Source organism: Salmo trutta, chromosome 3 (assembly GCF_901001165.1).
Source record: "Salmo trutta chromosome 3, fSalTru1.1, whole genome shotgun sequence".
Lineage (NCBI taxonomy): Eukaryota > Metazoa > Chordata > Actinopteri > Salmoniformes > Salmonidae > Salmo > Salmo trutta.
The window spans coordinates 57,664,970-57,692,697 of record NC_042959.1 but is presented as its reverse complement, the minus strand read 5'-3'; the positions used below and the strand labels follow the sequence as shown (position 1 = coordinate 57,692,697).

At 44.3% G+C, this 27,728-nt stretch overlaps 1 protein-coding gene across 6 annotated transcripts in view; it reads left to right on the top strand.

Moving 5' to 3' along the window:
* LOC115180595 (triple functional domain protein) overlaps nucleotides 1-27,728 on the top strand; it is a 133,346-nt gene extending 105,618 nt beyond the window's left edge. For 3 of the 6 annotated variants that reach the window (XM_029742818.1, XM_029742798.1, XM_029742828.1), the window contains 21 exons: nucleotides 11,430-11,713; nucleotides 11,878-12,048; nucleotides 15,229-15,324; nucleotides 15,767-15,915; nucleotides 16,151-16,217; nucleotides 16,578-16,681; nucleotides 16,794-16,863; nucleotides 17,094-17,183; nucleotides 17,356-17,499; nucleotides 18,003-18,080; nucleotides 18,849-19,040; nucleotides 19,233-19,410; nucleotides 19,787-20,571; nucleotides 21,732-21,979; nucleotides 22,200-22,341; nucleotides 23,136-23,163; nucleotides 23,529-23,691; nucleotides 23,890-24,011; nucleotides 24,143-24,422; nucleotides 24,733-24,871; nucleotides 25,051-27,728. In XM_029742818.1, the coding sequence (XP_029598678.1) occupies nucleotides 11,430-11,713; nucleotides 11,878-12,048; nucleotides 15,229-15,324; nucleotides 15,767-15,915; nucleotides 16,151-16,217; nucleotides 16,578-16,681; nucleotides 16,794-16,863; nucleotides 17,094-17,183; nucleotides 17,356-17,499; nucleotides 18,003-18,080; nucleotides 18,849-19,040; nucleotides 19,233-19,410; nucleotides 19,787-20,571; nucleotides 21,732-21,979; nucleotides 22,200-22,341; nucleotides 23,136-23,163; nucleotides 23,529-23,691; nucleotides 23,890-24,011; nucleotides 24,143-24,422; nucleotides 24,733-24,871; nucleotides 25,051-25,608 (4,088 nt within the window). In that variant the 3' untranslated portion in view covers nucleotides 25,609-27,728. Of the gene's footprint in view, nucleotides 1-11,429; nucleotides 11,714-11,877; nucleotides 12,049-12,353; nucleotides 12,920-15,228; nucleotides 15,325-15,766; nucleotides 15,916-16,150; nucleotides 16,218-16,577; nucleotides 16,682-16,793; nucleotides 16,864-17,093; nucleotides 17,184-17,355; nucleotides 17,500-18,002; nucleotides 18,081-18,848; nucleotides 19,041-19,232; nucleotides 19,411-19,786; nucleotides 20,572-21,731; nucleotides 21,980-22,199; nucleotides 22,342-23,135; nucleotides 23,164-23,528; nucleotides 23,692-23,889; nucleotides 24,012-24,142; nucleotides 24,423-24,732; nucleotides 24,872-25,050 lie in introns of those variants that run through there. The other 3 variants (XM_029742809.1, XM_029742836.1, XM_029742844.1) reach the window with 3 other exon arrangements.

Genomic DNA, 27,728 nt, shown 5'->3' with positions numbered 1-27,728 from the left:
GAAATATTTTCCCAAGTATTCCCACGCATAATAGAGAGACTTTGGTGATCGTATACAAATAATTATAATTCATAATATTTGATTGGATTTATATAGCACTTTTATACCACCTGAGGTACTCAAAGCGCTTTACATAGTAGGGGGAAACTCACCTCATCCACCATCAATGTGTAGCACCCACCTCAGTGATGCATGGCGGCCATTTTTGTGCTAGAACTCTCACCACACATCAGCTATCAGATGGAGAGGTGAGGAATGATATATGCCAATTAGGAATGAGGGGGAGGATTAGGTGGTCATGATGTAATGTGGCCAGGTTGGGAATTTAGCTATGAAACCGGGGTGAACACGGTCAGCACACCCTTTTTAACATCTGAAAGACGGCACCCTACGCAGGACAATGTTCCCAAATGTAATCAAGGTTTGAAATTATGTTTCATATTTTTGTCAAATATTTGATCTGTTTAGGTTTCTTGCGGGCAGTTTGCGTTCTAAATATATATATTTTTTTATTATGTTCCGGCCCCCAGACCACCCGCCCAAGAAAAAATTGGCCCGCAGTTGAATCTAGTTGAGGATCCCTGGACTAGGAAATGCCACTATGACTATCCCCAGCTAGATCAGTGTGGACCGAAGTGTACAGTAGGGGGAATAGGGACCATCAATAAGTTCAGCGTATTTCTAAAATGTGCTAAAGAGACAATAGCAACACCTCCCTTCAGTTGCTGATTCAGCTTAAAACGGTTACCTTCCTGAAGGTACCAGGGAGGCCTTAGCTTTTTTGGTGTGGCGCACGTGTGTGTGTGTGTGTGTTCCACGTGTGTGTGTCGTGCACGTTGCACATATGTATGTGTGTGTGTTTTGGTTCTTACAGGAAACAGGCTCTGTGGTTAGTGCCCAGAGATCCTGATGTGAAAACACACAGATGAACAGGGAGAGTTTGTATGGACTGTCTGTTTTACTCCTCCAGCCCTGTATGCACTGCAGTGTAGATTGAGATCTGACTGTACAAATGTGTGAGAGGCACCTTAGCAGCTACAGTCAGTCACACTGCTGAAAGTTCTCTTTGTGCATTGTTTTTGTCAGAAATAAAACTAATGTAAGTGTATTGAGCTTAGCTTAAATAAGGACATTGCAACTGTGCTGAAAAGTAAAGCTGCTACTAAAGATGCTACATTTCTACAGTACATACTGCTTGGTCCAAACATACCAAAACAGTCATGAAGAGGGCACGACAAAACCTTTTCCCCCTCAGGAGGTGAAAAGATTTGGCATGGGCCCCCAGATCCTCAAAAGGTTCTACAGCTGCACCATCGAGAGCATCCTGACCGGTTGCATCACCGCCTGGTGTGGCAACTACTCGGCATCTGACCGTAAAGCGCTACAGAGGGTAGTGCGAACAGCCCAGTACATCACTGGGGCCAAGCTTCCTGCCATCCAGGACCTAGATAATAGGCGGTGTCAGAGGAAAGCCCATAAAATTAGCAGAGACACCAGTCACCCAAGTTATAGATTGTTTTCTTCGCTACCGCACGGCAAGCGGTATCGGAGCACCAAGTCTAGGACCAAAAGGCTCCTCAACAGCTTCTACCCCCAAGCCATTAGACTGCTGAACAATTCATAAAAATCGCCACTGGACTATTTACATTGACCCCCCCTCTCCTCTTGTACACTGCTGCTACTCACTGTTTGTTTGTTACCTATGCATAGTCACTTCGCCCCCACCTACATGTACAGATTACCTCAGTTAGCCTGTACCCCTGCACACTGACTCGGCACCGGTGCCCCCTGTATATAGCCTCGTTATTGTTGTTCTTATTGTCTTACTTTTTATTATTACTTTTTATTTTAGCCTACTTGGTAAATATTTTCTTCTTCTTGAACTGCACTGTTGGTTAAGGGCTTGTAAGTAAGCATTTCACGGTAAAGTCTACAGTTGTTGTATTCGGCACGTGGCAAATAAAGTTTGATTTGTGGAAGCTGAGCCCATGGTGTTTGAGGGCTGGAGCTTCTACTAGGGGTTTTACGGTAAAGTGTGCCGTCTGATTCTAAATCTTCCTTTGGGACAGAGGCTTGCCCTCACAGTACAACAGCCCACTCTCTGGGAGAGTAGAGAAGAGCGAGTAGATCCCATCCCACTAACACAGCAGACTGATCTCATCTGAGCTAGAGGATACAGCTGCTTCCTGTAGCTTTTTCTTAAACTACATGATTCTATATCTGTTTTATAAAACTATTTTGAAGAATTGGATTTTAAACAGTGTGAGAACTTGAATAGTACCAGGGCAGGTTGCCATGACAAATGGAATACAGTCTATTTTTGCTGTTAGTCCTCTGTACCATATGAGTTCTCAAGCGGGACCCTCAGAAAACTGCAAATTCTGGCTGCTGGATTTGGGTATGTAACGATACTGTATAGGACCTATATAGAACCAGTCCTTTAAGTGTTCCAGTCCATTAACAGTGTAGAACAGGCTCCAAGTTTGTAATGGATTGTTATTGTTGTGATCATTGGTATAATCAAGTAAAATATTTAATTATTGTTGACATTATTTTGCAGCATACATTTTTTTCACAGCCTACTGTAGAGTACATATCAACAATAACGTCTGTATTGTATGTGAGAGCCTGGGGGATAAGTACAGTAGGCTATTATATTGATTGAATGGGTGTTATGGAGTGGATTATATTGGTGCATAAAAATGATTGAAATACCATATTAAAGCTGGCACGCTTTGGACTAGATTAAGAGCTTCTGAGTCACATGTGGGACAGACACAGACAACCAGACAGACAGAGAAACAGACCGGCAGGAAGGCATGCAGGCTGGCTGGCTGACTGGTTGACTGACTGAGTCAGCTATGTTACTACCTGTTGACGGAACGAACAGTCTATACAGCTGTAGTAACTGTGTTTGTTCCTGGCGCATCCCACCCACCTCAGTGCTGTCCAAACCCTATCCTTCTCCTCGCCCATTCACCAGGATCAAATAGTTAGCCAGATTACTTTCCTGAATCATCTTTAAAAACTCCATAGTTTGTATAGCTCATAGAGAAAGATTGACTTGAAATTGAAATGTATGAATAACTTGATATGATCAATAACCCATAGCTTTTTGATCAACAGTTACATCTGAATGTGTATTGATGTTAGCCGGCTGATTGATCCTTGCTTTGTGATGATCCACCCCTCTGGTGATATTGTTGTTATTGTAGACATGAGGAGAACAGACAGACACACACAGTATCACCCACTGCAACACACAGCTGGCTTGGCCTGTGTGCCCTCCTGTCCTGTGTCTGATGAGCCTTGTTAGGTTTCCCAGGAAGTGGACCAGACATCTTAATCCAATTGTGACAGAGGACAGTGAGTCACCACTCTCTGATTGGCTTGGACTGTGCCACATGTCTCCTCACTAGGGCTGGCACAAATACCGTATAACCGTGTAATCGACGGTTATGGATGAAGACCGTCGTGAGAATAAACTATTGGTCTTAACAATTTTTTTTCAAATCATTCGTTTTTTGATTTTGTGGAACGAACACAGGAGAGAGATGGGACTGCCGGGCATTCTTGTGGTTGAGTCCGTTTCTACGGTGACATGGACAGTTAACAACATAATGAAACTTTGCTGCTCCTTGCAGCAAACGTAGAAATAGTTAACGTATAAATAAAATGAATAAAACATGCTTGGAACCGCGAACCCTGGCATATTCATGGGTACACTCGCAATGGCTCCTTGTTATTGTGATTAGGGCTGTTATGGTGACCATACTACCGCCACACCGGCAACCACAAGTCATGAAGGCAGTCAAATTCCACGTTACCTTTTTATTCACAGTAAATAGGCTTCTCCCAGCTCTGATACTGCTGATGGTCCTTGGTAGCCTACCAAACTTGCTAACTGACTTGTACTCAGCACTCTATTATCCCTCTAATCACCCTCTAATCACTCTGAACTCAATGCAAATGTATTCAAAAATCTAATCAAACACACTCTCATGAAGAGAGCCCATAAGCTCATGTTGCGCAACATTTCTATAGGCCTGAGAAAACAGAGTGATGGCCTCTATTACAAAGAGGAGGATCCCATCAGCTTTCTATAGGCTAGGCCTACTATATTTATTTCTCAACTTTCCTAATATTAAGCACAGTGCTTTTCTTAACAACAGGAACCACAGAAAAAGCTAATTTGCTATTTAAGTGCATAGATGACATGTATATTTTTTTCCTGACCTCGTTTTTGAGACGTGCATCCCTGTGGCTCAGTTGGTAGAGCATGGTGTTTGCAACGCCAGCATGGTGTGTGCAACGCCAGGGTTGTGGGTTTGATTCACACGGTGGGCCAGTACAAAAAAAATGTATGAAATGTATGCATTCACTACTGTAAGTCGCTCTGGATAAGAGCGTCTGCTAAATGACTAAAATGTAAAATGTAAATAATGGTCCATCCTAAATCAAAACAAATTTCACACATTATTTAGTATATGTAAAGACAAGATTAAATCAAGAATAGTCTGATGGGTGACAATATTAGCGTATCACTTGTGAATTAAATATTACCACTTGTGAATGATGCTCAGGGTAAGGCAAGAAACAATGCATACCTTTTTTTGGGGACTTTTTCAAATCATAGTCCCACACCTTATGTAGCCTATCCCATGGGCCTATACATTTTGATAAGGTTTGTATCACAAAAGTGGCCAAATAACTTCTTAAAATTAAGCACATTAATCTGCTTTTCAATGGGTGTAGAGCCTAACTGGCATACATACACAGCGCATGAGTTTCAAGTTTGGGGAAGATCATTTTCACCATAAAAATGCACCTTTATAATAAAAGCATTACATGCATAATCACATTTTGTGGTCACTTTTGATAATGGTGTTTTCTCGCTAATGGAACATTTGCGCGTATAGCCTACTTCCATGTGCACATTGCTGCGCTTATAATGTGAAGAAATAAATAACCTAATCGTTTATCAACGTTCTAATCTGTTGAGGGGCAAAACGACAGTCAGCCACATTGAGTAAAATGTTTTTTTTTATGCTAGTTGTTGGATTATTTTGAGATCTATCGCATCCTACAACTGTCGCAGACTATGTTTGGAATATTTATTTCTCGCACAGAATTATTATATATATATTTTTTTAACTAGGCAAGTTAAGAACAAATTCTTATTTACAATGACAGCCTACCAGAGAACAGTGGGTTAACTGCCTTGTTCAGGGGCAGAACAACAGATGTTTACCTTGTCAGCTCGGGGATTTGATCTAGCAATCTTTTGGTTACTGGCCCAACGCTCTAACCACTAGGCTACCTGCCGCTCCAAAAATAGAATAGGTCAACTTTTGTACTATGGGGGATAGTAGATTGACATAGGCTAGTGCTTTTGTTGTTCATTAGGCCTACTCATCTTGTTGGCTGACAGAAAGTAAATGTGGACAGTTCTTCCAATATCTTCAATATGCTCCTCGGAATTGGATAAGGAAGTGCGCAGTTGTGAGAAAGACTCAATGAGGTGAAGGAGATAAATGTGAGTGAGAGGTGCTTTGGAGCACACAGCACGCATGGAGAAGGGAATTACAATTATTATATTCAGCACAACAACCACTGGCCGCAAAAGGCATGTCTTTTCTTTAGGGGGCATGACAGCCACACAAAGGGGATGCTGCCGGGAAATTTGAGTCATTATCTAGTGCTTGTCAAATTGTGAAGGAGAGACTGATGAAGTGTGTACAGCCTACACAAAAACAAAGCAGAGCTCATGCCTTTAATGCAACTTTTTTCAAATCATCATTAGAGTCGCGTCATGTAGCCTAAGAATGTATTAAAACTCAAATATCACAACTAAAGTTACTTAATAACTCTAAATTAAACATATAGGAATACCTGTTTCTTTGTTAACCGCTCAACACAGAATAGCCGCATGTGCACACTCCCTCAAATAGTTTGGAGAAAATATCCTTTCTATTTTATTCAGCTTTGTTAAATTGTATTCTTCAAACTATAAAATAATGCCACGGAAATCTAAGCAAATCTTGTCTGCTAAATTAACTAGTGTAGCCCACAAACATATGGCATAGCCAGATCAGGACCTAACATAAGGACAACTCAGAGTATGCTATTCTGTTCCTCTGAAATAGACTACATTTTCTTCATATCATGTTTCTTTAGACCTGTCTAAAATAAATAATCGATTTATTGTGAATGTGTAGGCTATATTACATGGATTTCTTAAATGTAGATGTTCCAAAAGTCTGCATCAGTGGCTTGTAGACTATGTGTGGAAGCCAGGAAATGATAAATGTGTTTAGGTTAATTAACGGTCAATTACCGTGGGACCAGCAGTTATTTGCTTGACAATCAGCGGCTGACGAAATTTCGTGACCGCCACATCCCTAACTGTGATCCAATAATTTCCATGGTAATGTAGAATATTCATTCATGATGTGGCTCATGCAATGGAATGTATTTTTTGTAATATCAGTTGAGTTGAATCAACAAATCACAGCACATATTAATGGGACACTTCCTGCTTTTACTTCCTGTTTTGCTTCTATAAGTACATTTGCAATGGCTGCCAGTCCAGCCGTTATGCCATCATTGATTTGATTGGGGATACCTGTTCTATTTATATGGCAGCACATGCAGCCAGGAGTGGAGGAGAGGAGAAAAAAAGTGTTCAAAAATAAATAATAATATGTATTATTATTATTTATTTATTGCTATTCGAACGGTTATTACAGTGACCGCGGGCATTTGGCTGGCCAATAACCATCATCCAAAATTCCATGACAGCCCTACTCCTTACCGCCATTCTGTCTCATACTCTAATGCTGATTGTGACCTGAAATGTACTAGGCAGACAGGGATACCATATTTACATGTGTTTGAACGTACCGTATGTGTCATGCCAGAACCTATTGTGTCTCCTAATCCCTTGGCTTTAGCTCAGCGGGCTCACATAGTCACAGCAGACCCGGGTTTGGGACAAATGGCAGTAGTGAGCTCAGTGACTGAGGTGACTGATGAAGATCCCCTGGCGGGAGATCAGAGTGAGGTCACCGCAGTGCTTATTTTCCTACCCACTACCCAGAGACGGGATGCATCCCAAATGGAACCCTATCCCCTATATAGTACACTACCTGGTCAAAGGAAGTGCACTAAATAGGGAAACGGGTGCCATTTGGGACACAGAACAGTGTCCCACAGGGGGCATGTCTGTGATGTCTGGGGTTATTTTATACCCTGCTGAATAAACAATGGACATGAATGTGTCAAGGCTGGTGACCCTCCTGTTAAATCACTGTCTACGTCTACGAGGACACGCAGACATCTCAAACCAATAATATATCTCGCCCCAGGAGGCACCTCTCAGGGCAGCACTTCAAAGTTAGCTAGTGGCGCTGCTTTGTAGCTGTGACAGGACCGTAAGATCAGATAATAATTGTCCCTGAGGGGAAATTGGTCTTAGATATCTTTGTCTCAACCACACAAAATACATGAATACAAATACAATATTAAAAGTGAAGTTATGTTGTGTTCTTCACTGAAAATATCTTTGGTGTCCCAGTCAGCCAGGCTAGTTCTTTTTCCTTCATACAGTATATGATACCCTGTAGCCCACTTTCTGAGGGGATTGATGGGCTGCCCGCAGCCTGTGAGAGCTCTTCAGACCTACTCTCAAATAGCGCTGTTACACCAGGGGTCAGGCCCCTTGTATGCCTCTGTTCTGTTTGCTCAATATGTGGAGTGGATAGACACTCGTGTGTAGAACTGTGCACCAGACTGAGTTTGCCCCCCTGCCACTAACCCACTGGCAGACAGGGCTTTTTAATGGAAGAGTTCAAAAGCATTTGATGTAAATGTGAGAGATATACTATAACTGTACCCTTTTAGCCAGCTAGATGAGACAATATGGACACGGAGTAAGTTATTTGTGAGTCTCCTTCAATGTAATCACACTGATACACTGTGCGACAGCTCTGCACAGTACTGGAGGGAAGGAAAGTTTTACTGGGCACCGTGGCATGAGTGTACTTCCCTCAGGTAAGTAGAGAGAAGGTGGGCCTGTGGGGAGGGACACACTGAGCCCTGTCTCTGTGGTGTACTAGAAGGCTAGGTTTGTTCAGGTGGAGATTTGATGCCTGTTTCCTTCCTCCTCTCAGAATGGAGGATGGGGCTGGGTACGGCTGGGCTGGCTTGGAGGTGACTGCCTAGTGGGTCTGGCGTAGTCTGCTGTACACATCCAGTGTTACTGTAACACTTGGTCCTGCTAGCCTTCTACTGCTCCACTTGGTCGATAGGACCCTAAAGCATGACTGAAACAGCTCGTAATGGCACCTTCCTTTATGTCAGTAATATTGCAACACATTTGATAAATGGAGTCAGGTTTTCCTGGTATGCTGCTACGAGTTATTTATAAGTCTCTTGAAGCCCTCGGTTCTCCCCTGCAGACACAGGACACAATTTTCGAAAAGTACAGGGCTGTGTGAACACCTCATCTTCTCAGGCTCTCTGGCTCGGACTCCCACGGCTGGGTTAGACCGAGAGTAGAGTCAACACATGCTTTATATCAGCAGGATATTACACTACAATATATAGGTCTCCTAAAGCCATTTTAAATAAAGATTGTGATCCAACTCAACTCCCCCATCCACCCCACCCTGTGACACACATGTTCGCTGTCACCAAAGACTCACATGTGAAGTGTCTATCAGAATATACTGTAACTGCATACAATGCTATTCCCCACAGAGTGAAAAGAGGAGAGGAAGAGTTACTTCTTTTTCAATCTTTTATTTTCAAATCAGTTGAATGTATTTTTAAAGAAATGCACAGCGTCCATAAACAGGTCTTGAGGTATTGAGACATTAGTTGGAGTTGTCAGAGCAGTCAGAGAAGCGCAGGGCATCCCTTTTGCTCTTGTCACCAGCAGCCTCCTGCTTGCCGTACATTGTCTTCTCCATGGTCCTCCTCCCCATGCAGCTAAGGAAGGCACAAGACAAAATGTACCAATCAGTGTGGTCTATTAATACATGTTGCTATGAGATTAACATTTTAACCTTCAATTTCATCTTATATGGAAGTGAGTTCTGGCCCTTATCTATAGTTGACGTGATCTATTTTCGGTTCCAAGCACTCTTTCATTTAGATACGCATGAGGCTAAGAGTTGAGACTGACCTGATGAAGTCCTCTATGGCGTCGAGGCGCTGCTCCATGCCCTCCATCCTCAGCAGAACCTTCTCCTGAAGCTCCATCATCAGAACAGCCTTGTTGCTGTCCCCTTTAGCCTGGCACTGGAGCAGACCTCCTTTCCCTTGGCCTTGCCTTGTCCACTTCCTCCTGCTGAGCCACAGGCGAACCAGGCAGATGACCAGAAAGGCCCCCCCGAGGGCCAGGATGGTGCAGTCCACATCGGGCAGGGTTATGGAGTCCAGGATGTAGGTCTTGTACTCCTCCCTTCTCTCCACCACATGTCTCAACTCGTCTGGTGTCATATCCATGCCAACTCTGGACCAGGTTGGGAGTTTGCAGTGCTGCACATCAATGTCAATGCACACCATCTTGAGAAGAAGTAAGGCTAAACGTGAGGATGAAGTAGCCCCAAAAGGCTCCTGGGCTTATTTGCTCCTGGCCTCTTTGTAGGTCTAGAGGTCAGTCTGATCCAACCGTGTCTGAGGAACGAATGAAGGCCTGGGCCAGTGGCAGCCTCAGATCACCCTCAGCAGTCCATTGTGACATCATTTGAGTGCCATTTGACATCGTTAGACTGTCATGATGTCACAATCCAATCCTGCCTGAGTATCAAAGCCTGAGCCAATGAAATGCAGCCCCAGACCATCTCAGCAGACCTATTGTGACATCATAAAGCAGTCAAATGACACCTTGAATCATTTTGTGAAAATGGCACCCTTGCATGCACATCAAAACGATTGTAGCAAACATAGTGTCATCTGGAATGATGAATTAAAACTGTCTATTCAAACACGTCTTAAAACAACATAGTCCAACATAGTATCAAATACATCTGGAACTGAAGGGAAGGTTATTAACTCTATTCATACACTGTCTTTCATCTGGCGCACCATTCAGCCTGACTTGTTTGCGCAACATTGAAACAGTATGGAAGTAATTTACTGTGCTGTAGCTTTAGGAAAACAGCTGTAGAAACTTCATGAAATGATCCATGGCCTGGCTTGAGAACATCTCCTGAGATTGCTCTTGGCTGCTAAGAGAAACCCTTTCGACATGGCCATGGGTGTATCCTCCTTTTGGCCTGAGTCTCGCTGTACAAATGAAAATGAAAAGTCACACACTCCTCTCTCCTTGCTGAGACCCACTATGACTCCCGATGCACTAGTGCAGCAGCACCCTGTTAATAAAGCGTGTGTGATCAGTTCATGCCAAAGGCCTGATCAGTACATGATAAGCATGGGGTCAATTCAGAGCCATCACCTTCTATCCCACTCAGATTTGTACAGGATTGTTAGAGATTTCTCAGCTCATGTGTTGTTTGGTGTTAGAAGTTCTAAGATTCTTCAAAGGGCCTGTTGTCTGTTCTCATGTCAGCAGTTCACTGAGTTCAGTTCACTGAGAGACAGAGCCAACCGCTGAGAACACAGAGGTCACCTCACTGGACACTTTACTCTACTGCTGTCAGTGGGCTAAGAACCCGGCCACACAGAGACAGAAGAAACACATGGAGAATGCACTACGTATCCGTCTATTCATCAAAAGTTCTGTTTCTGAAGGATACAACATTTCTGTGAAGCCGGGACCTGGGCAATCTATCCACCCTGAGTAGCATCCCTCAGTTTACATCAGCAGAAGCACCCCACACTGCACCACATTTAAACCCACAGCCTCAGCCAAGTCCTCTCCCACACCTCTCAGGGGAGAGAGAACCACAGAAGAGGGAGGTGGTGGGCATTCAGCCTAAAGTAGATACACACACACACACACACACACACACACACACACACACACACACACACACACACACACACACACACACACACACACAGAGAGAGAGAATAGCTTATGCAACTTTTATATAATGTTATGTATTCCATGGTTTTTAAAATTAAGTTCATCCAGTTCACTTTCAAAGGAGGAACATCTATCGATAGACGCTTCAATGCAGAGGGTGGACACGCAGTGTTAGGATGCGATGCTCCATTCTAACCAACATGTACTAAAATGGAATGTCTGAGTATCGATACATAAATAATTATGCCTCCTAGGTAATGAAGTACTTTGCAAAAGTGCATCTAATCTCATTGGTGCCCTCATAGCTGAATTCAGACCCATTCCCAAGATACTGTGCACTGTGACTGACCTCGCTCTCTCTCTCTTTCTCTCTCTCTCTCTCTCTCCTTCTCCTTCTCTCTCTCTCTCTCTCTCCATGTCTCTCCCCCTGCAGACACCCTGTCTGTGTCCAGTAACGATGCCATCCAGCCTGGCGCCAGCCACACCCTGGGCTTCCACAGCTCCCCGGGGCCCAAGCGACCGGGCAACACGCTGAGGAAGTGGCTGACCAGCCCAGTGAGGCGGCTGAGCAGCGGCAAGGCCGACGGACACGTCAAGAAGCTGGCCCACAAGCACAAGAAGAACCGCGACGGACGCAGCAAGAACGCAGACTCCGCCGGCTCCCAGAAAGACTCGGACGACAACGCCGCCACGCCACAGGACGAGACCATCGAGGAGGTCCGTTCAGTTGGTCACCCCTATCACTCATATATCACTTCCTTTCTTTCTCTTTTACATGATCTATTCAACATTAAATATCTCCCTAATTTCCTTCTCTCCTTTATTTTGAGCCGATTGTGTTGTATTTAGTTGTAAGCTCTGTTGTCGTTGTCCCTCTACAGAGGATGAGGAACGAGGGGCTGAGCAGTGGGACTCTGTCCAAGTCTTCCTCCTCTGGGATGCAGAGCTGTGGGGAGGAGGAGGGAGAGGAGGGGGCTGATGCTGTACCCCTGCCTCCCCCCATGGCCATCCAACAACACAGCCTGCTGCAGGCTGACTCTCAGGACGACAAAGTGAGACACAAACACTCACACACACTTAACAGGCCTCCATGAGGTTTAGTAAGAGTATATCAAAGAGGGGACAATCATCTTTCCTGTAAAATCTTTTGGAAAATAAAAAGAGACATTGGTAAATCAATGAATGTATTTCTTTTAGACCAGTTTGTCTGAAAAGGTAGATATTTTATACCTATGCAGTTTACCTTCATTCACTCATCATCACAGAATAGTTATTGTAACTAGAGCGATAGGCGTTTCTTTGACACTAATATCATTGTTTTCTCTTCTTTCTTGACTTTGCTTTAACTTTACCATAGCTTTATGTTGATTTTTGTTCTGCCTCTGTTTTGTCTCAGTTCCCGTACCTCTCCATGTAACTGCCTTCGCTCTAGTCACACTCCCCCAACCAACCAACCAGCCCTGGCTTTATTTTACTTCCCAGCCATCCATCCTGTCATGCTATCTCCTCACCCTTGCTGCCCTATGTTTTTCAAGGACTATTGTTGCGGATGTGACGAATACTCCATTTGCTGTAGTTAGTGAAGTTTGACTAGAACTGACTGACTACCCCTTTAAAGACCTGGCCTTGTTTAGCCTGTTGCTATTGTTTAGCCAGACTAGCTGTGCTTGTGACTGGCCTGTTTCCGGGGTTACCCCTGTTGTAATGGAGTATTTAACAGCACATATACATTGTTCAGTCATGTGCTCCACTGTGGTGCCAGTGCTCAGAACCTTGCTCCAACCAACCCCAACCCCTGCCTCGTCCCGTGTATCCTCCATGCTAGCCTGGCCCCACTAGGCCCCTATTTGGCCCTGATTAGGGAGACCACACCCATTCCTTATGGGGACATTTGGAATGTCGGGCGGTGTCAAAACACGTCAATGGTGAGCTTCTCTAAGAAATGAATGTATGATGAGGTGATGTCATCATGTGCTGTAATATGTAGAAACATCTTTAATAGAGTGACAAATACTTTACAGAAAATATTAATCAAATGTAGTGTAAACATAATTTAATATATACAGTTGAAGTCGGAAGATTATATACATTTAGGTTGGAGTCATTAAAACTTGTTTTTCAACCACTCCACAAATTTCTTGTTAACAAACTATAGTTTTGGAAAGTCGGTTAGGACATCTACTTTGTGCATGACACAAGTAATTTTTCCAACAATTGTTTACAGACAGATTATTTCACTGTGTCACAATTCCAGTGGGTCAGAAGTTTACATACACTAAGTTGACTGTGCCTTTAAACAGCTTAGAAAATTCCAGAAAATTATGCCATGGCTTTAGAAGCTTCTGATAGGCTAATTGACATAATTTGAGTCAATTGGAGGTGTACCTGTGGATGTATTTCAATGCCTACCTTCAAACTCAGTGCCTCTTTGCTTGACATCATGGGAAAATCTAGAAATCAGCCAAGACCTCAGAAAACAAATTGTAGACCTCCACAAGTCAGGTTCATCGTTGGGAGCAATTTCCAAATGCCTGAAGGTACCATGTTCATCTGTACAAACAATAGTATGCAGGTATAAACACCATGGGACCACGCAGCTGTCATACCGCTTAGGAAGGAGACGCGTTCTGTCTCTGGTGTGAAAAGTGTGAAAAGTGCAAATCAATCCCAGAACAACAGCAAAGGACCTTGTGAAGATTCTGGAGGAAACAGGTACAAAAGTATCTATATCCACATTTAAATGAGTCCTATATCGACATAACCTGAAAGGCCGCTCAGCAACGAAGAAGCCACTGCTCCAAAACCGCCATAAAAAAAGCCAGACTATGGTTTGCAACTGCACATGGGGGCAATGATCATACTTTTTGGAGAAATGTCCTCTGGTCTGATGAAACAAAAATAGAATTGTTTGGCCATAATGACCATCGTTATGTTTGGAGGAAAAAGGGGGAGGGTTGCAAGCTGAAGAACACCATCCCAACCGTGAAGCACGGGGGTGGCAGCATCATGTTGTGGGGGTGCTTTGCTGCAGGAGGGACTGGTGCACTTCAGAAAATAGATGGCATCATGAGGAAGAAAATTATGTGGATATATTGAAGTAACATCCCAAGACATCAGTCAGGAAGTTAAAGCTTGGTTGCAAATGGGTCTTCCAAATGGACAATGACCCCAATCATACTTCCAAAGTTGTGGCAAAATGGCTTAAGGACAACAAAGTCAAGGTATTGGAGTGGCCATCACAAAGCCCTGACCTCAATTCTATAGAAAATGTGTGAGCAGAACTGAAAAAGTGTGTGCGAGCAAGGAGGCCTACAAACCTGACTCAGTTACTCAGTTACACCAGCTCTGTCAGGAGGAATGGGCCAAAATCCACCCAATCTATTGTGGGAAGCTTGTGGAAGGCTACTCAAAACATTTGACCCAAGTTAAACAATTTAAAGGCAATGCTACCAAATACTAATTGAGTGTATGTAAACTTCTGACCCACTGGGAATGTGATGAAAGAAATAAAAGCTGAAATAAATCATTCCCTCTACTATTGTTCTGACGTTTCACATTCCTACAATTAAGTGGTGATCCTAACTGACCTAAGACAGGGAATTTTTACTAGGATTAAATGTCAGGATTTATGAAAAACTGAGTTTAAATGTATTTGGCTAAGGTGTATGTAAACTTCCGACTTCAACTGTATATATACTTTTTTTGGTTTTATTTCTTTTTTTGAACTTATCCATTTTTTACTTAACACTTATTTCTCTTACAACTGTATTGTTGGTTAAGGGCTTGTAAGTAAGCATTTCACTGTAAGGTCTGTTGTATGTGGCGCATGTGACAAATAACATTTGATTTGATTTGAACATTAAACCACACACCTCTCTTTCTCGCTCTCACGCTCGCTGTCATGGTCTCTACTTTCTCTGTCTCTCTCACGCTCTCTCTACTTTCTCTGTCTCTCTCTGTCTGTCTCTCTCACACTCTCTCTACTTTCTCTCTCTTTCTTTCACACTCACTCGCTCTCACGGTCTCTACTTTCTCTGTCTCTCTCTGTCTGTCTCTCTCACGCTCTCTGTACTTTCTCTGTCTCTTTCTCTCACACTCTCTCTCTCGCTCTCACGCTCTCTATTTTCTCTCTCTCATGCTCGCTCTCCTTTCTCTGTCTCTCTGTCTGTCTCTCTCTCTGTCTCTGTCCCTCTCTGTGTCTGTCTGACTCTGTCTCTTTCCCTCCCTTCCAGGCGGCCTCTCGTCTATCGGGCCGACCCAGTAGTTCAGAGGCACCCAGTGCCGCTGAGCTGGTCAGTGCCATCGAGGAGCTGGTCAAGAGTAAGATGGTAAGACCCAGCCATCCATCAGTCTACCACACTGCTGTCAGTTACGCACACTCACACACACACACACACACACACACACACACACACACACACACACACACACACACACACACACACACACACACACACACACACTGCCAGCTCAGCTCAGGCCAGTCTGGTGCCAGGGTGGATGTGACGTGTGATGGTGCCATGGCCCACCAGTCATCTGTGAACCATTTGAGTCACCACACCAACTGACTCCTTCTCTTCATAAGACCTGGCACAGCACTTTAATGCTGCCATTCTTTGTCACACCCTCATAGCAGCAACACCACTGCTCTCTCTGCTAGCACAGTGATTGTATGGAGAAGCTCAGCTTACTCACTGCATGTTCACAATGAATATACAGTAAGTTCTCTCTCTCTCTCTCTCTCTCTCTCTCTCTCTCTCTCTCTCTCAGTCCCTGGAGGACCGTCCCAGCTCTCTCTCTGTGGAACAAGTGGACAGCAGCAGCCCCTCCCTCAACCCCTCCCTCAACTCCCTCCTGTCCTCCTCCTCCCCCATCGATGAGATGGACGAGCGCAAGTCGGGTTTCCTCAAGAGACGCCAGTGAGTTCAGTTTCACTCCGCAACGTCTCATACGTAGAAATAGAATGACTGGAAGGGTCGCCCTCATTCAAGCCAATGAGGCCGTGATGGGTGGATCAGTGATGGGCCCTTTCTAGTCATTCTATTTCTAGGGTTTCAAAGCCTACAATATGCCCTGAGCCATCAGATAAAACTATCCTGTGGTGGTCTAGCTAAACAATCCTCTCATTGTTTACTTCACCTCTCTCCCCTACAGCTATGTGTTACTGGAGCTGGTGGAGACAGAGAGGGACTATGTGAGAGACCTGGGTTCAGTGGTGGAGGTGAGAACACATTGTTTCTTACTTTACTGTAGGCCCATAATCAATGACTCACTCCTCTCCATCACACTCTGTTCACGTTCTAGACTTGGTCAAAGTGCTAGGTCCCGTCCACAAAACAATCCCTAATCCTTACGACCCCTAGGCTCTCCATATAAATCGAAATGAACTGTATATGTAAAATCAAAATGGTAACAGCCCCACCTTCCCTCTAAACATACATGTAGTGCGTATACCTATCAGATCAGATCACCACCAGTGCCCTAAGGGGCAGAGGTTGTTTGTGGACAGGGCAATGGAATAGTATTGGCTGAATTTGGCGCTGTGTCTAGTCCTGTGGTCACCTGAATATCTCCCCTTCAGGGCTACATCAGCAAAATGAAGGAGGACGGCGTACCAGACGATATGAGGGGAAAAGACAAGATAGTGTTTGGGAATATCCACCAGATATACGACTGGCATAGAGAGTAAGACGAGAATAGTACCTACCTACAGTACTAGCGTTATTATTAGTTTGACTTTTATATTACTATATTTCTCATACTAATATTTCTCATACTCTTCTCTGATTGGCCACAGTTTCTTCCTGGGAGAGCTAGAGAAGTGCATGGAGGATCCTGATAGGCTGGCTCCCCTGTTCGTCAAACAAGTAAGAGAGATTTGATGATTTTCATTGGCCAAAATATACCATCTGTAGTGGATGTCGCTGTGCATCATAACAAGGTTAGTGCTAAACCCTAACCTTAACCCCTAACCTTAACCATAGTCCCTAATTGTAAATGAAATGGGGTATGGACATCCCAAGGATTCCAGATAGCAAGGACCATAATACCACTTCCTCACCATTTCCCTTGTGTTTTTTCCTTGTTTTCATGCTAGGAGCGACGGTTACACATGTACATCGTGTACTGTCAGAACAAGCCCAAATCGGAGCACATCGTGTCTGAGTACATAGACACTTACTTTGAGGTAAGAATACACACACTCCCTCCACCCCACACATACCCCGCAAGTAGGTTTATTCCAGTCTCTCGAACGGAGCACATATTTCATCCTGTTCTCATACCTTGTGTTATATTTTTACACAGTCCTTTGTTTTTACTGTGTGCAACTAAATCTAATGGCTCCCTGTGTATTTTAGGAGCTCAAGCAGCGTCTGGGCCACAGACTCCAGATCACTGATCTTCTCATTAAGCCTGTGCAGCGCATCATGAAGTACCAGCTGCTGCTGAAGGATTTACTTAAGTTCTCCAAAAAGGCTGCAGTAGATACTACTGAGCTGGAGGTAAGAACTACAATCTGGGTTTGATTCGATGGCCTTAATATTGCTATGATTTAGTTTTTACTTGAAAGTTATACTTGTTATAAAGCTGTGATTGTAACGTTTGTCGTCGGGAGACGAGGAAGCGGACCAAAACGCAGCTGGGAGCGAATACATGTTTATTTAACACACTAGAATTAAACATGTACACAAAATCAAGGAAAAACTGCCAATACGTTACGTGCTCAAATAACGAGACAACAACCCACAAACATCGTGGGGGGAAAAGGAACTTAAATGTGATTCCCAATCAGACTTCACAAGCGACAGCTGTCTGATTGGGAAATCACCCCGAGCCCAACATAGAAATAAAACACAAAGAAAGGCTATAACCAAAACATAGAAAATAAAGCATAGAAATGCCACACCCTGACCAAAATAGCAGAGTTCACCTGGTCAGGGCGTGACAGTGATTATGTTTTCTTTCCCTCTAAAATTGTGCTTTCTATCTTCTCTGTTTCTCCCAGAAAGCGGTGGAGGTTATGTGTGTCGTTCCCAAAAGATGCAACGACATGATGAACGTTGGGCGTCTCCAAGGCTTCGACGTAAGACTCACGGGCTCTGTCTTCTTCAGGGAATAGAGAATGTAGTCTTTCAGTTCGATCTGGCTCAGTTTAGAAGGTCACAAATTCTCCAAAATAGCTTACTTGAATTTGATTTTGGCCGTTAAGTTACATGGATCATATGATACATGGGAGAAGGGCTTGGGTTTGCTGTCTCTCTCTCTATTTCCACTCGTTGTATTATATGATAATAGCATGCATATAATAGGCATATTTCATCTGAGTGGCTAAGAATGAGTCTGAGGCTGTCCTCTGTCCTCTGTCCTCCATCATTTTATTTGTATGTATTTTATTGAAAGGCCCAGTACAGTTACAATTCTGTTTTCCAGTTTTTTATATTAAACTGACACTCTAAAAGTGTGAACAAATTTGATTTCAAAATACAATCTACACATGACCTTCTAATCAACAGGTTTGCATGTGTTGGAGTTTTGGCTTTCCATGGTGACATCACCATGTGTAAATTGGTTAATCGACCAATAACAAAGAGTTCCAAACCTCTCTGCCAATAACAGCTAGTTTTCAGTTTTCCCCTCCCCACTTAGATTACTCCCAGACACTCCTGGCAAAATTCTTGCTTGAGAAATAGTGTTTTGCTAAAACTACTTTTGCCCATTTGAATGGCAATCTATTACAGTAAGGTACTTACTTGTTACCCAGAAATATTTTGATATGGATATAAAACGGCTGCATTGGGCCTTAAACCTTTATTTAACCAGACAGGCAATACATTGGTATTCCCCCATGCAGGGCAAGATTGTGGCCCAAGGCAGACTGCTGCTCCAGGATACCTTCATGGTATCAGATCAGGACGGGGGGCTACTCACAAGGATGAAGGAGAGGAGGGTCTTCCTCTTCGAACAGATCGCCATCTTCAGCGAGCCCCTGGACAAGAAGAAAGGCTACTCCCAACCGGGATACCTCTTCAAGAACAGCGTTAAGGTATGGAGCATCGATCGGGATCATCTCCCCTAATCAATCCACTTAGATCATATTACAGTGGATGTATTTTTTTGGGCTGGACATTGCTGGGATAGTAATTGCCCTGAGGGCCAAAGTCATTTGAATAGTTGTCTGATTCTGAAAACACTCACATCCCCTCCTCTCCCCTATATCTTGTGTGTGTGTGTCCAGGTGAGCTGGCTGGGCCTGGAGGAGAGCACAGATGACCCCTGTAAGTTCACCCTGACCTCCCGGTCATCCAGTGGCGGTGTGGAGACCTACGTGATGCACTCAGCCAATCCTGGAGTCAGCCAGATGTGGGTCCACCAGATCACCCAGATCCTGGAGAGCCAACGCAACTTTCTCAATGGTAAAAAAAGACACATCCCGGTTCATCTGTGTAACTGTGTAGGGATATGCTAGCTTCTCCCAGGTGGCAGCATAATCATATCATATGATTTCAATGTTTCATCTGTCTCCCTGTGTAGTCATCCACTCCATAGAATGTATCAACATTCTGAGAAAATAAGTGTTTAAAACACACAATAATATGGACTATAGCATGATGTACTGGAATGCAAAATGCAAAGAATGTTTTTATATTTTTGTTTCATAGCTAGACAATGTGTACTCATACCACTGAGGTGACTCTTTCTCTCTGTCTGTCTCTCTCTCTCTTGCTATCTCTATCTCTCTTCTCTCTCTCTCTCTCTCTCTCTCTCTCTCTCTCTCTTTGTGTCCCCCAGCACTGACATCCCCTATCGAGTACCAGAGGAACCACGTGGGGGCAAGTGGAGCAGGCCTGGGGGCCCCCAGCAGCAGCAGTGGCCTGGCAGGAGGTGGCTGCAGCAGCTCCGTAGTGGGCCCTGGGAGTAACTCTCTGTGTGGCCCCCAGAGTCGCCGGCCCTCGCGCATCCCCCAGCCCTCCTCCCGTATCCCACAGCCTGTCCACCATCACCACCCCCCGGGGTCTGACGGACCGGACAGAACAGCAGGTACGTGGTCCCGACAACCCCCCTCCTCCTCCCAGACCCCCTGCCCTCCTGACCATGCAGAGGGGGACCTGGGGCCCCAAGATGTCCCCAAGATGCGAGTGCTGGAGGGTCCCCGGCCCCGCAGCAGAACCAGCAGCAACAGCAATGGCAAGTCCTTGGGCGTTGCTGAGGGCAGCTTCAAGGAGAGCTACCCTGGGGAGGACCCTCAGATCCCCATCCCACGGCTGGCTGTGGCCCCTCTGAATCTTGCCAAGCCTCGGGTAGGGACAGTCTCTCCACTGACCTGCCCCATAAAGGAGGAATTCATCCCAGGCAGCCCAGCCCAGAAAGGCTCCCTTTTCTGGTCCACCGCGGTCCCAGCCTCCCCAGCTAGCCGGCCTGGCTCCTTCTCCTACCACAGTGATAGTGGAGACTCGACCCTGGGCCACAGGGAGAGCCACAGCCACCACCACTCCACCCACAGCAAGGATATAGACCGCATGAGCACATGCTCCTCCACCAGTGAGCAGTCCTTACAGTCCACGCAGAGTAACGGGGTAAGAGCCCTACTCGAGTCCCAGGCTTCTGTCCGGCTTAGTCCCTACTAACCTTACTGGCTGACCAGAAGTTCTCCTAGGTCATCTGAACCACAAGTGCATACTAAACTATCTAAGTACACTAACTTGCCTATGGTGTGAGTTTTCATCCTTCCTGCTGTCTTTCAGACTCTACTAACAGTGTGTTTTTGGCTGGTACAGCAGCTAACTGCTACAGTAACTCAGCTTGCTGTACGGTATGTTGGTGTCCTCTCCTCTCCCTTGGTAAGTGTTTCCAGTATGACTCTCTGCCTCTGCTTCCCTAACTTCACACACCCAGCTCTGTCTTGGCTCTAACATTTTCTAGACATGACCTGAGTTTTTGCTGTCCCTTTGCTTCAGCCTATTGTGGTCTGATCTGAAAAACCATCGAGGCATTTATGGGTTGAATGCTGATATAATGGAAGATTGATATTTGACTTTGACTTCACCTGCCTGCAAGAAGAGGAGCTCTGATGTAAAAAGAAACGCTTCCCGTCTCTCCTGTTTTCTCTTAGCTCTTGCTCTGACAATGCTGCTTCATTTCTGTCTTGGTCCTGTGGGACTGATGACACATCCTCGTTCCCGTTCTCCCCTTGCCTTGCCCCTGAATACATTTGACTCACACCAAATGCATTTGGCCTCACTTCAAACTTTATTTCAGGCTCTGTCTCTCCTGAAACGGACTGTTTCCTCTCTACTCTCACTGTCTTTGAGAGATACCCACTCCATGTTAACTCTCCTCTGTCTCTCTGACTTCTGGATACCTTGTCTTCGTTTCTACAAATGAGAAGGTCTAGTTATGAGACATGTAGGAACCAGATCTTAGTTGCTACAGTATGACTTTCCTCACTCTACTTTCTGAACCTTTTGTAATGAATGCTTTGAAATGAGTCCTTCTTTGTGCATGAGCTCTAGCATATAAACAGATGAACAACATGATGCTCATGTGCAATGAAATCAATAACATTTGAATTTGTTTAGTCTTTTAGAGTCAGTTTGTGTGTGCGTGCATTTGTCTCTGTCTGTCCGTCTCTCTCTCTCTCTCTATGCCTCTCTCTTTGTGTAACCCTACCTATAAACCCTTACTGACTCCATTTCCTCCCCTGCCTCCCATCCTCCCCTGCCTCCCCCTCCTCCAGAGTGAAAGCAGTAGCAGCAGCAGCATCAGCACCATGCTGGTGACCCAGGACTACGTGGCCCTGAAGGAGGATGAGATCAGTGTTTCCCAGGGCGAGGTGGTCCAGATGCTGGCCTCCAATCAGCAGAACATGTTCCTGGTGTTCCGGGCTGCCACCGAGCAGGGCCCTGCCGCCGAGGGCTGGATCCCCGGCTACGTACTGGGTCACACCTCCACCATCATCCCCGACCTCCCCGAAGGAACCATCAAGTAAGAGACAGACACTGCTGCTACTCCATGTGCCAACCTGAATGAATGAAAAGCTTTATCATCCCAAAGACAATTCCATTTTCACATCATGAGCTCTGCCATCATAAAAGTGAAACAGTAGACAAAGATGTAGAAATCACAAGTTAAACTTTTCTCTTCCTTTCTTCCTTTTTCTTTCTCTCTCTCTTCTCCCCTTTCTTTCTCATTCTCTTGTCTGGAGCAGGAAGTCATCCTCGTGGCACACAGCACTCCGCATCAGGAGAAAGTCTGAGAAGAGAGACAAGGAGACCAGGAAGGAAAATAAGATGGAAAACGGCTACCGCAAGTCTCAAGACTGTCTGACTAATAAAGTTTCTGTAAAGGTAGAGTTGATTTGATAATCACCTGTATGGCTGTAAGACTTAAAGCCCCTCTACATTAACCTCAGTATGGCTGTGAGACTTAAAGCCCCTCTACATTAACCTCAGTATGGCTGTGAGACTTAAAGCCCCTCTACATTAACCTCAGTATGGCTGTGAGACTTAAGCCCCTCTACATTAACCTCAGTATGGCTGTAAGACTTAAAGCCCCTCTACATTAACCTCAGTATGGCTGTAAGACTTAAAGCCTCTCTACATTAACCTCAGTATGGCTGTGAGACTTAAAGCCCCTCTACATTAACCTCAGTATGGCTGTGAGACTTAAAGCCCCTCTACATTAACCTCAGTATGGCTGTAAGACTTAAAGCCTCTCTACATTAACCTCAGTATGGCTGTAAGACTTAAAGCCCCTCTACATTAACCTCAGTATGGCTGTGAGACTTAAAGCCCCTCTACATTAACCTCAGTATGGCTGTAAGACTTAAAGCCCCTCTACATTAACCTCAGTATGGCTGTGAGACTTAAAGCCCCTCTACATTAACCTCAGTATGGCTGTAAGACTTAAAGCCCCTCTACATTAACCTCAGTATGGCTGTAAGACTTAAAGCACCTCTACATTAACCTCAGTATGGCTGTGAGACTTAAAGCCCCTCTACATTAACCTCAGTATGGCTGTAAGACTTAAAGCCCCTATAAATTAACCTCATTTAATGGATTCATGTTGTAATTATTTAATGTCTTTGTGGTAAAAACTAATTTGGAGAAGAAACTTATTTGTGTTCATATTTTTCTTTCAGCTTCTAAACCCCAACTACATCTATGATGGTATGTATACATTTAAATGCGTTTGCTTGGGCTTTACTATACAGTAATTGAATGACACATCTATATTTTCACATACCAGGGGTTCAACAAGTTTTTATTGTCTTGTCTTGTACTGCATACTTTCTACTGTCTATTGGGTAGCTCAGATGTGGGATTGTGTAGTCTGCATGTAAGCATCCTCCTCCGAGCCAGAGCAGTGTATAGGGCTGGAGCCTGTCTCCTGTTCCTGTAGCGTGAGGCAGCTGGAAAAACCAAAGTACACCCCATGGACAGGACGCTAGTATATTGCAAGGCTAGTTAGCATGTGACATAGTCAAACTCACGTGTCCTCTGTCTGTCTGTCTGTCTGTCTGTTACCTCTGTAGTACCCCCAGAGTTCCTGCTACCCCTGAGTGATGTGACCTGTGACCTGGGGGAGAGTGTCACTCTGAGGAGTAAAGTCTGTGGAAGACCCAAAGCCTCGGTCACCTGGAGAGGACCTGACCACAGCACTCTGAGCAACGACGGACACTACAGCGTAACCTACAGGTACACATCGGCAGTGATGACATTTTACGTTACATTTGAGTCATTCAGCAGATACTCTTCTCCAGAGGGACATGCAGTGATCATTGCAACGCGTTAGAATGACTTAGCTGTTGGAAGACAATGTTCTGTTGTTGTTGAATTAAAGTATACGTTGCTATTGTTGAAACTTACCTTGTGACTTCCCTTCTCTCTCTGCAGTGACACGGGCGAGGCAACTCTCCTCATCATGGGTGTGTCTGTGGAGGATGACGGGGTGTACACCTGTGTTGCCACCAACGTAGTGGGCAGCGTGTCATCCTCCGCCAGCCTCAGAGTCTCAGGTTAGTCACTGTTGAGTCACATTAAGTTGAGTTGAGTTGTAGACTCCTGTGGGGGTACAGTATATCCTCTATATTCACACTACTTCTTCAGTACTTTTGCATTTTAACATTCAATGTTTCTATTTTCCCAGGGGCCTCCGACGATGGGAGTGAAGTGATTTGGAAGAACAACTTTGAGTCCTTCTACACAGAGGTCACAGAACTGGGCAGGGGAAGGTTCTCAGTGGCTAAGCGCTGTGACCAGCGTGGGAGCAAGCGTGCCGTAGCAGCCAAACATGTCAACAAGCGGTTGATGCGGCGTGAGCAGGTGCTCCAGGAACTGAGGATACTACAGTGTCTGGAACACCCACACCTGGTCGGCCTGCTGGACACCTTCGAGACAGCCACCAGCTACGTGCTAGTGCTGGAGATGTACGTTAGAAAAACTGTGGCTGGGCCCCAAATGGCACCCTATTCCCTATAACTCATCAAAAGTAATACCCTACAGAGGGATAGATAGCATTTGGGACGCACACACTGTATGTATTATGATTATTGAGGAAAATTGTAATTAGAATTCCTGAATTGAAATAGAATTGATTACCGTTTTGAACAATATATTACTGTATATATTTATTCACTGTGTTGTGCTTTTGAATCATGTTCAAGCAGCCCTCATGTACATCTACCATATCGGTGGGCTAATGTCTCTCTCTGGTGCTCTGGTGCTTTGTGTCTGCAGGGCTGATCAAGGCCGTCTCCTGGACTACATAGTCAGCTGGGGTAACCTCACTGAAGAGAAGGTGGCTTTGTACCTTAGGGACATTCTAGAAGCTTTACACTACCTGCATAGCTGGAGGATAGTTCACTTGGACTTGAAGGTGAGTCACAAAGGCTGTGACATGTAGAGTAGGAGTTAAATGTGATTGTGTACTGTATGAAACAGTATGATGTTTAACTGATTGTTCTTAAGCAAAGATAGTACTCCCATTATGGGTCAATTCTTAATCATATCTTTCTTTGCGTGTATCTGCGTGGGTATCGGTGTGTATCCCTTTAGCCTGAGAACGTGTTAGTGGAGCAGAACTCTGCCCAGCCCGTGGTCAAGCTGACAGACTTCGGAGACGCTGTCCAACTGAACAGCGGCCACTACATCCACCCTCTACTGGGCAGCCCAGAATTCTCAGCCCCAGAGCTGGTGCTGGGCCAGCCCGTATCCTTGACCTCTGACCTCTGGAGCCTGGGGGTTGTGACATACGTGGTACTGAGTGGGGCATCTCCCTTCCTGGACGAGAGCGCTGAGGAGACATGCCTGAACATCTGTCGTCTGGACTTCAGCTTCCCCCATGACTACTTCCAGGGTGTGAGCCAGGCGGCCAGGGACTTTGTGGGTCTCCTCCTACAGGGCGAGCCGAACCGGAGACCTTCGGCCGCCGCATGCCTTCAGGAGCCCTGGCTGCAGCCGTGGGACTCCCACCAGCAACAAAACCAGCACCCAGGGTGCATTGACACCTCCAGACTCATCTCCTTCATCGAGCGGCGGAAACACCAGAACGACGTTAGGCCCGTGGGCAGCATCAAGACCTTCCTTCACAGCAGACTCCTCAACCAGATATGAGCAGGTTAGAGGACTACAGTACCCAGAAACCACCGAGTCACAACATGATCTCATCCTCTCTCAGCCGACTACGCCACTTCCTTAGAATTATGTTACCCAGCATCCTGCTGCTGCTGACTGCTTTGAATATTTTTGACAGATTTTTTCCCCCCAAGAGATTTAGATACTTCCCTTCCCTCCCCACCTTTGTATGGATGATGGCTATATGCCTGCACAAAAGTATGAACTATTTGAAAGTATTTCAAACTTCACTAACAGGGAGAACAAAGCTTTCTCGAGAGCCAGTGAGAGTAAGCCTTGTGTTTGGATAGTATTACAAACCGATACTGTAATATCGGGTTACTTTTGGTTGAAGATAATACAATTGTTTTTGTAATGAGAGATTACTTTTTGTAAAGGAAATGTATAGTGAAGAAACAAAGAAATGTCTTTATTCATATACCTTTTCAAAAACAAAGGTTATTAATAAAAAGAATGAAAACAAAAATGAATGCGACATATGAACAAAGTACCACCGACCCACCACAGGGTCGTTGCTTCAGAACTCTACTTCTAGAACCAGTTGGAGACCAAACTCATTGTTGTTGTAGTTGATTAACTTACAATAAATAGGCAAATGCTTTGCTCTGGCCTTGCTATTGTATGGACCTGTAACAGTTAGTACGATTATGCTATTTTAGTCAGACCTCAGCAGAGAAATAAACAAGCAAACAAACAAACAAACAACAAAAAGCTATAACACTATTGGAAAAGCTCTTTAGATTTCTGATACATCCGCCTTACTTTGTAAATAATGTGTTCCTGCCTTCACTCTCATTTTGAAGAATTTGTCTCAAACGCTGTTTCATTAGCTGAGTAGTAAGTCCTGCCAATGGAAGAGAGGTGTGAGGGAGACTAGCTCCTCCTCATGCCAATCAAATTACTTAAACCCTCACTACCAGAAATACTTCTATAAATGCACTCGTATTTTGCGTTAATTTCTCATGTGCAATGTTGCAGCTTTAACATGTATGCAACTATTTATGAAGACTTGTGTTGTACCCGTAATCTAAAAAGGCATGTACGTACCTGGTACTGCAGTAGATGTATGTATTGTGTTACTCTTTTCCGTATTAAGTTCAGTATTAATATCTTGGAAACCTAAAACGCAGGTTTCGCAAATAATGTAAAATAAGAAAAAAGATTTGTATCTATATTGGCACTTATGCTTTCAGTTTGTCATTGTTTTTGTTTTATTTTCTGTAACTATACCAAAGTTAACTGTACTTTACCCTCTTTAAATGTGTTATATAATGTACCATGTTAAGTTATGAAAACCATGCTGAACCTGGAGATAGATGTTTACATTGGTTCACAGTGGCTTTATTTATTAGCGTTGTAAGAACGTTGTTTAGTGGTTGGTTGTTACTGCATACCTAATTAACATTTCAAACACTTCTCTTCTCAAGCTGTGCACAAAGTGGTGATTGCTGTGTAAGTTTGTTTGACTTTTTAAGTTGTGTATTTTGCTAGACATTGTGTTGCCATGATCAACATCTTGGTTTAAGTGAAGATAAACTTGGGGTAGCATTCTTTGTCAAGCCTTTGGTTTGAAGAAGAAAAAAAACTGCCCACATTGTACCAACGTTACAGTAATTGTGCATGGGCGTTGCGGCGCTATTACCCTAACCTTTATCTGAGAGTGACCATGACCTAGCTGTTTTCACTAAATGAATCATTGTATGAGTTCAAACTCATTTTTAATGTGCCAGTCAATTGATCTGGAGAGGCGGACGAAGCAGCTGTATTTCCTTTTAAGCTTGAAAAGGTCATCATAGTTTCATGTCTATGTCAAGGCAGTAGTCACAGTGATAAAATGAATGTGTTTGTTAACCTGTACAGTCCCATTTTGTGTCCTCTTATTTATTCATGTGTAAAGCTGTACAGACATGGACAACGAACATGCGAACCTGGATGTAACCTCATCATATTTGATACATACTACGTAATTTTGAATGTTAAAGGACTGATTTTTACTTTTGCATGTATATTTCTTTGTACAGAAATTAAGTTTACACATTACTTGCTGTAAATATTTGATTTAGTCCTCAGTTATTTTGCCATTAAACGTATGGAACATA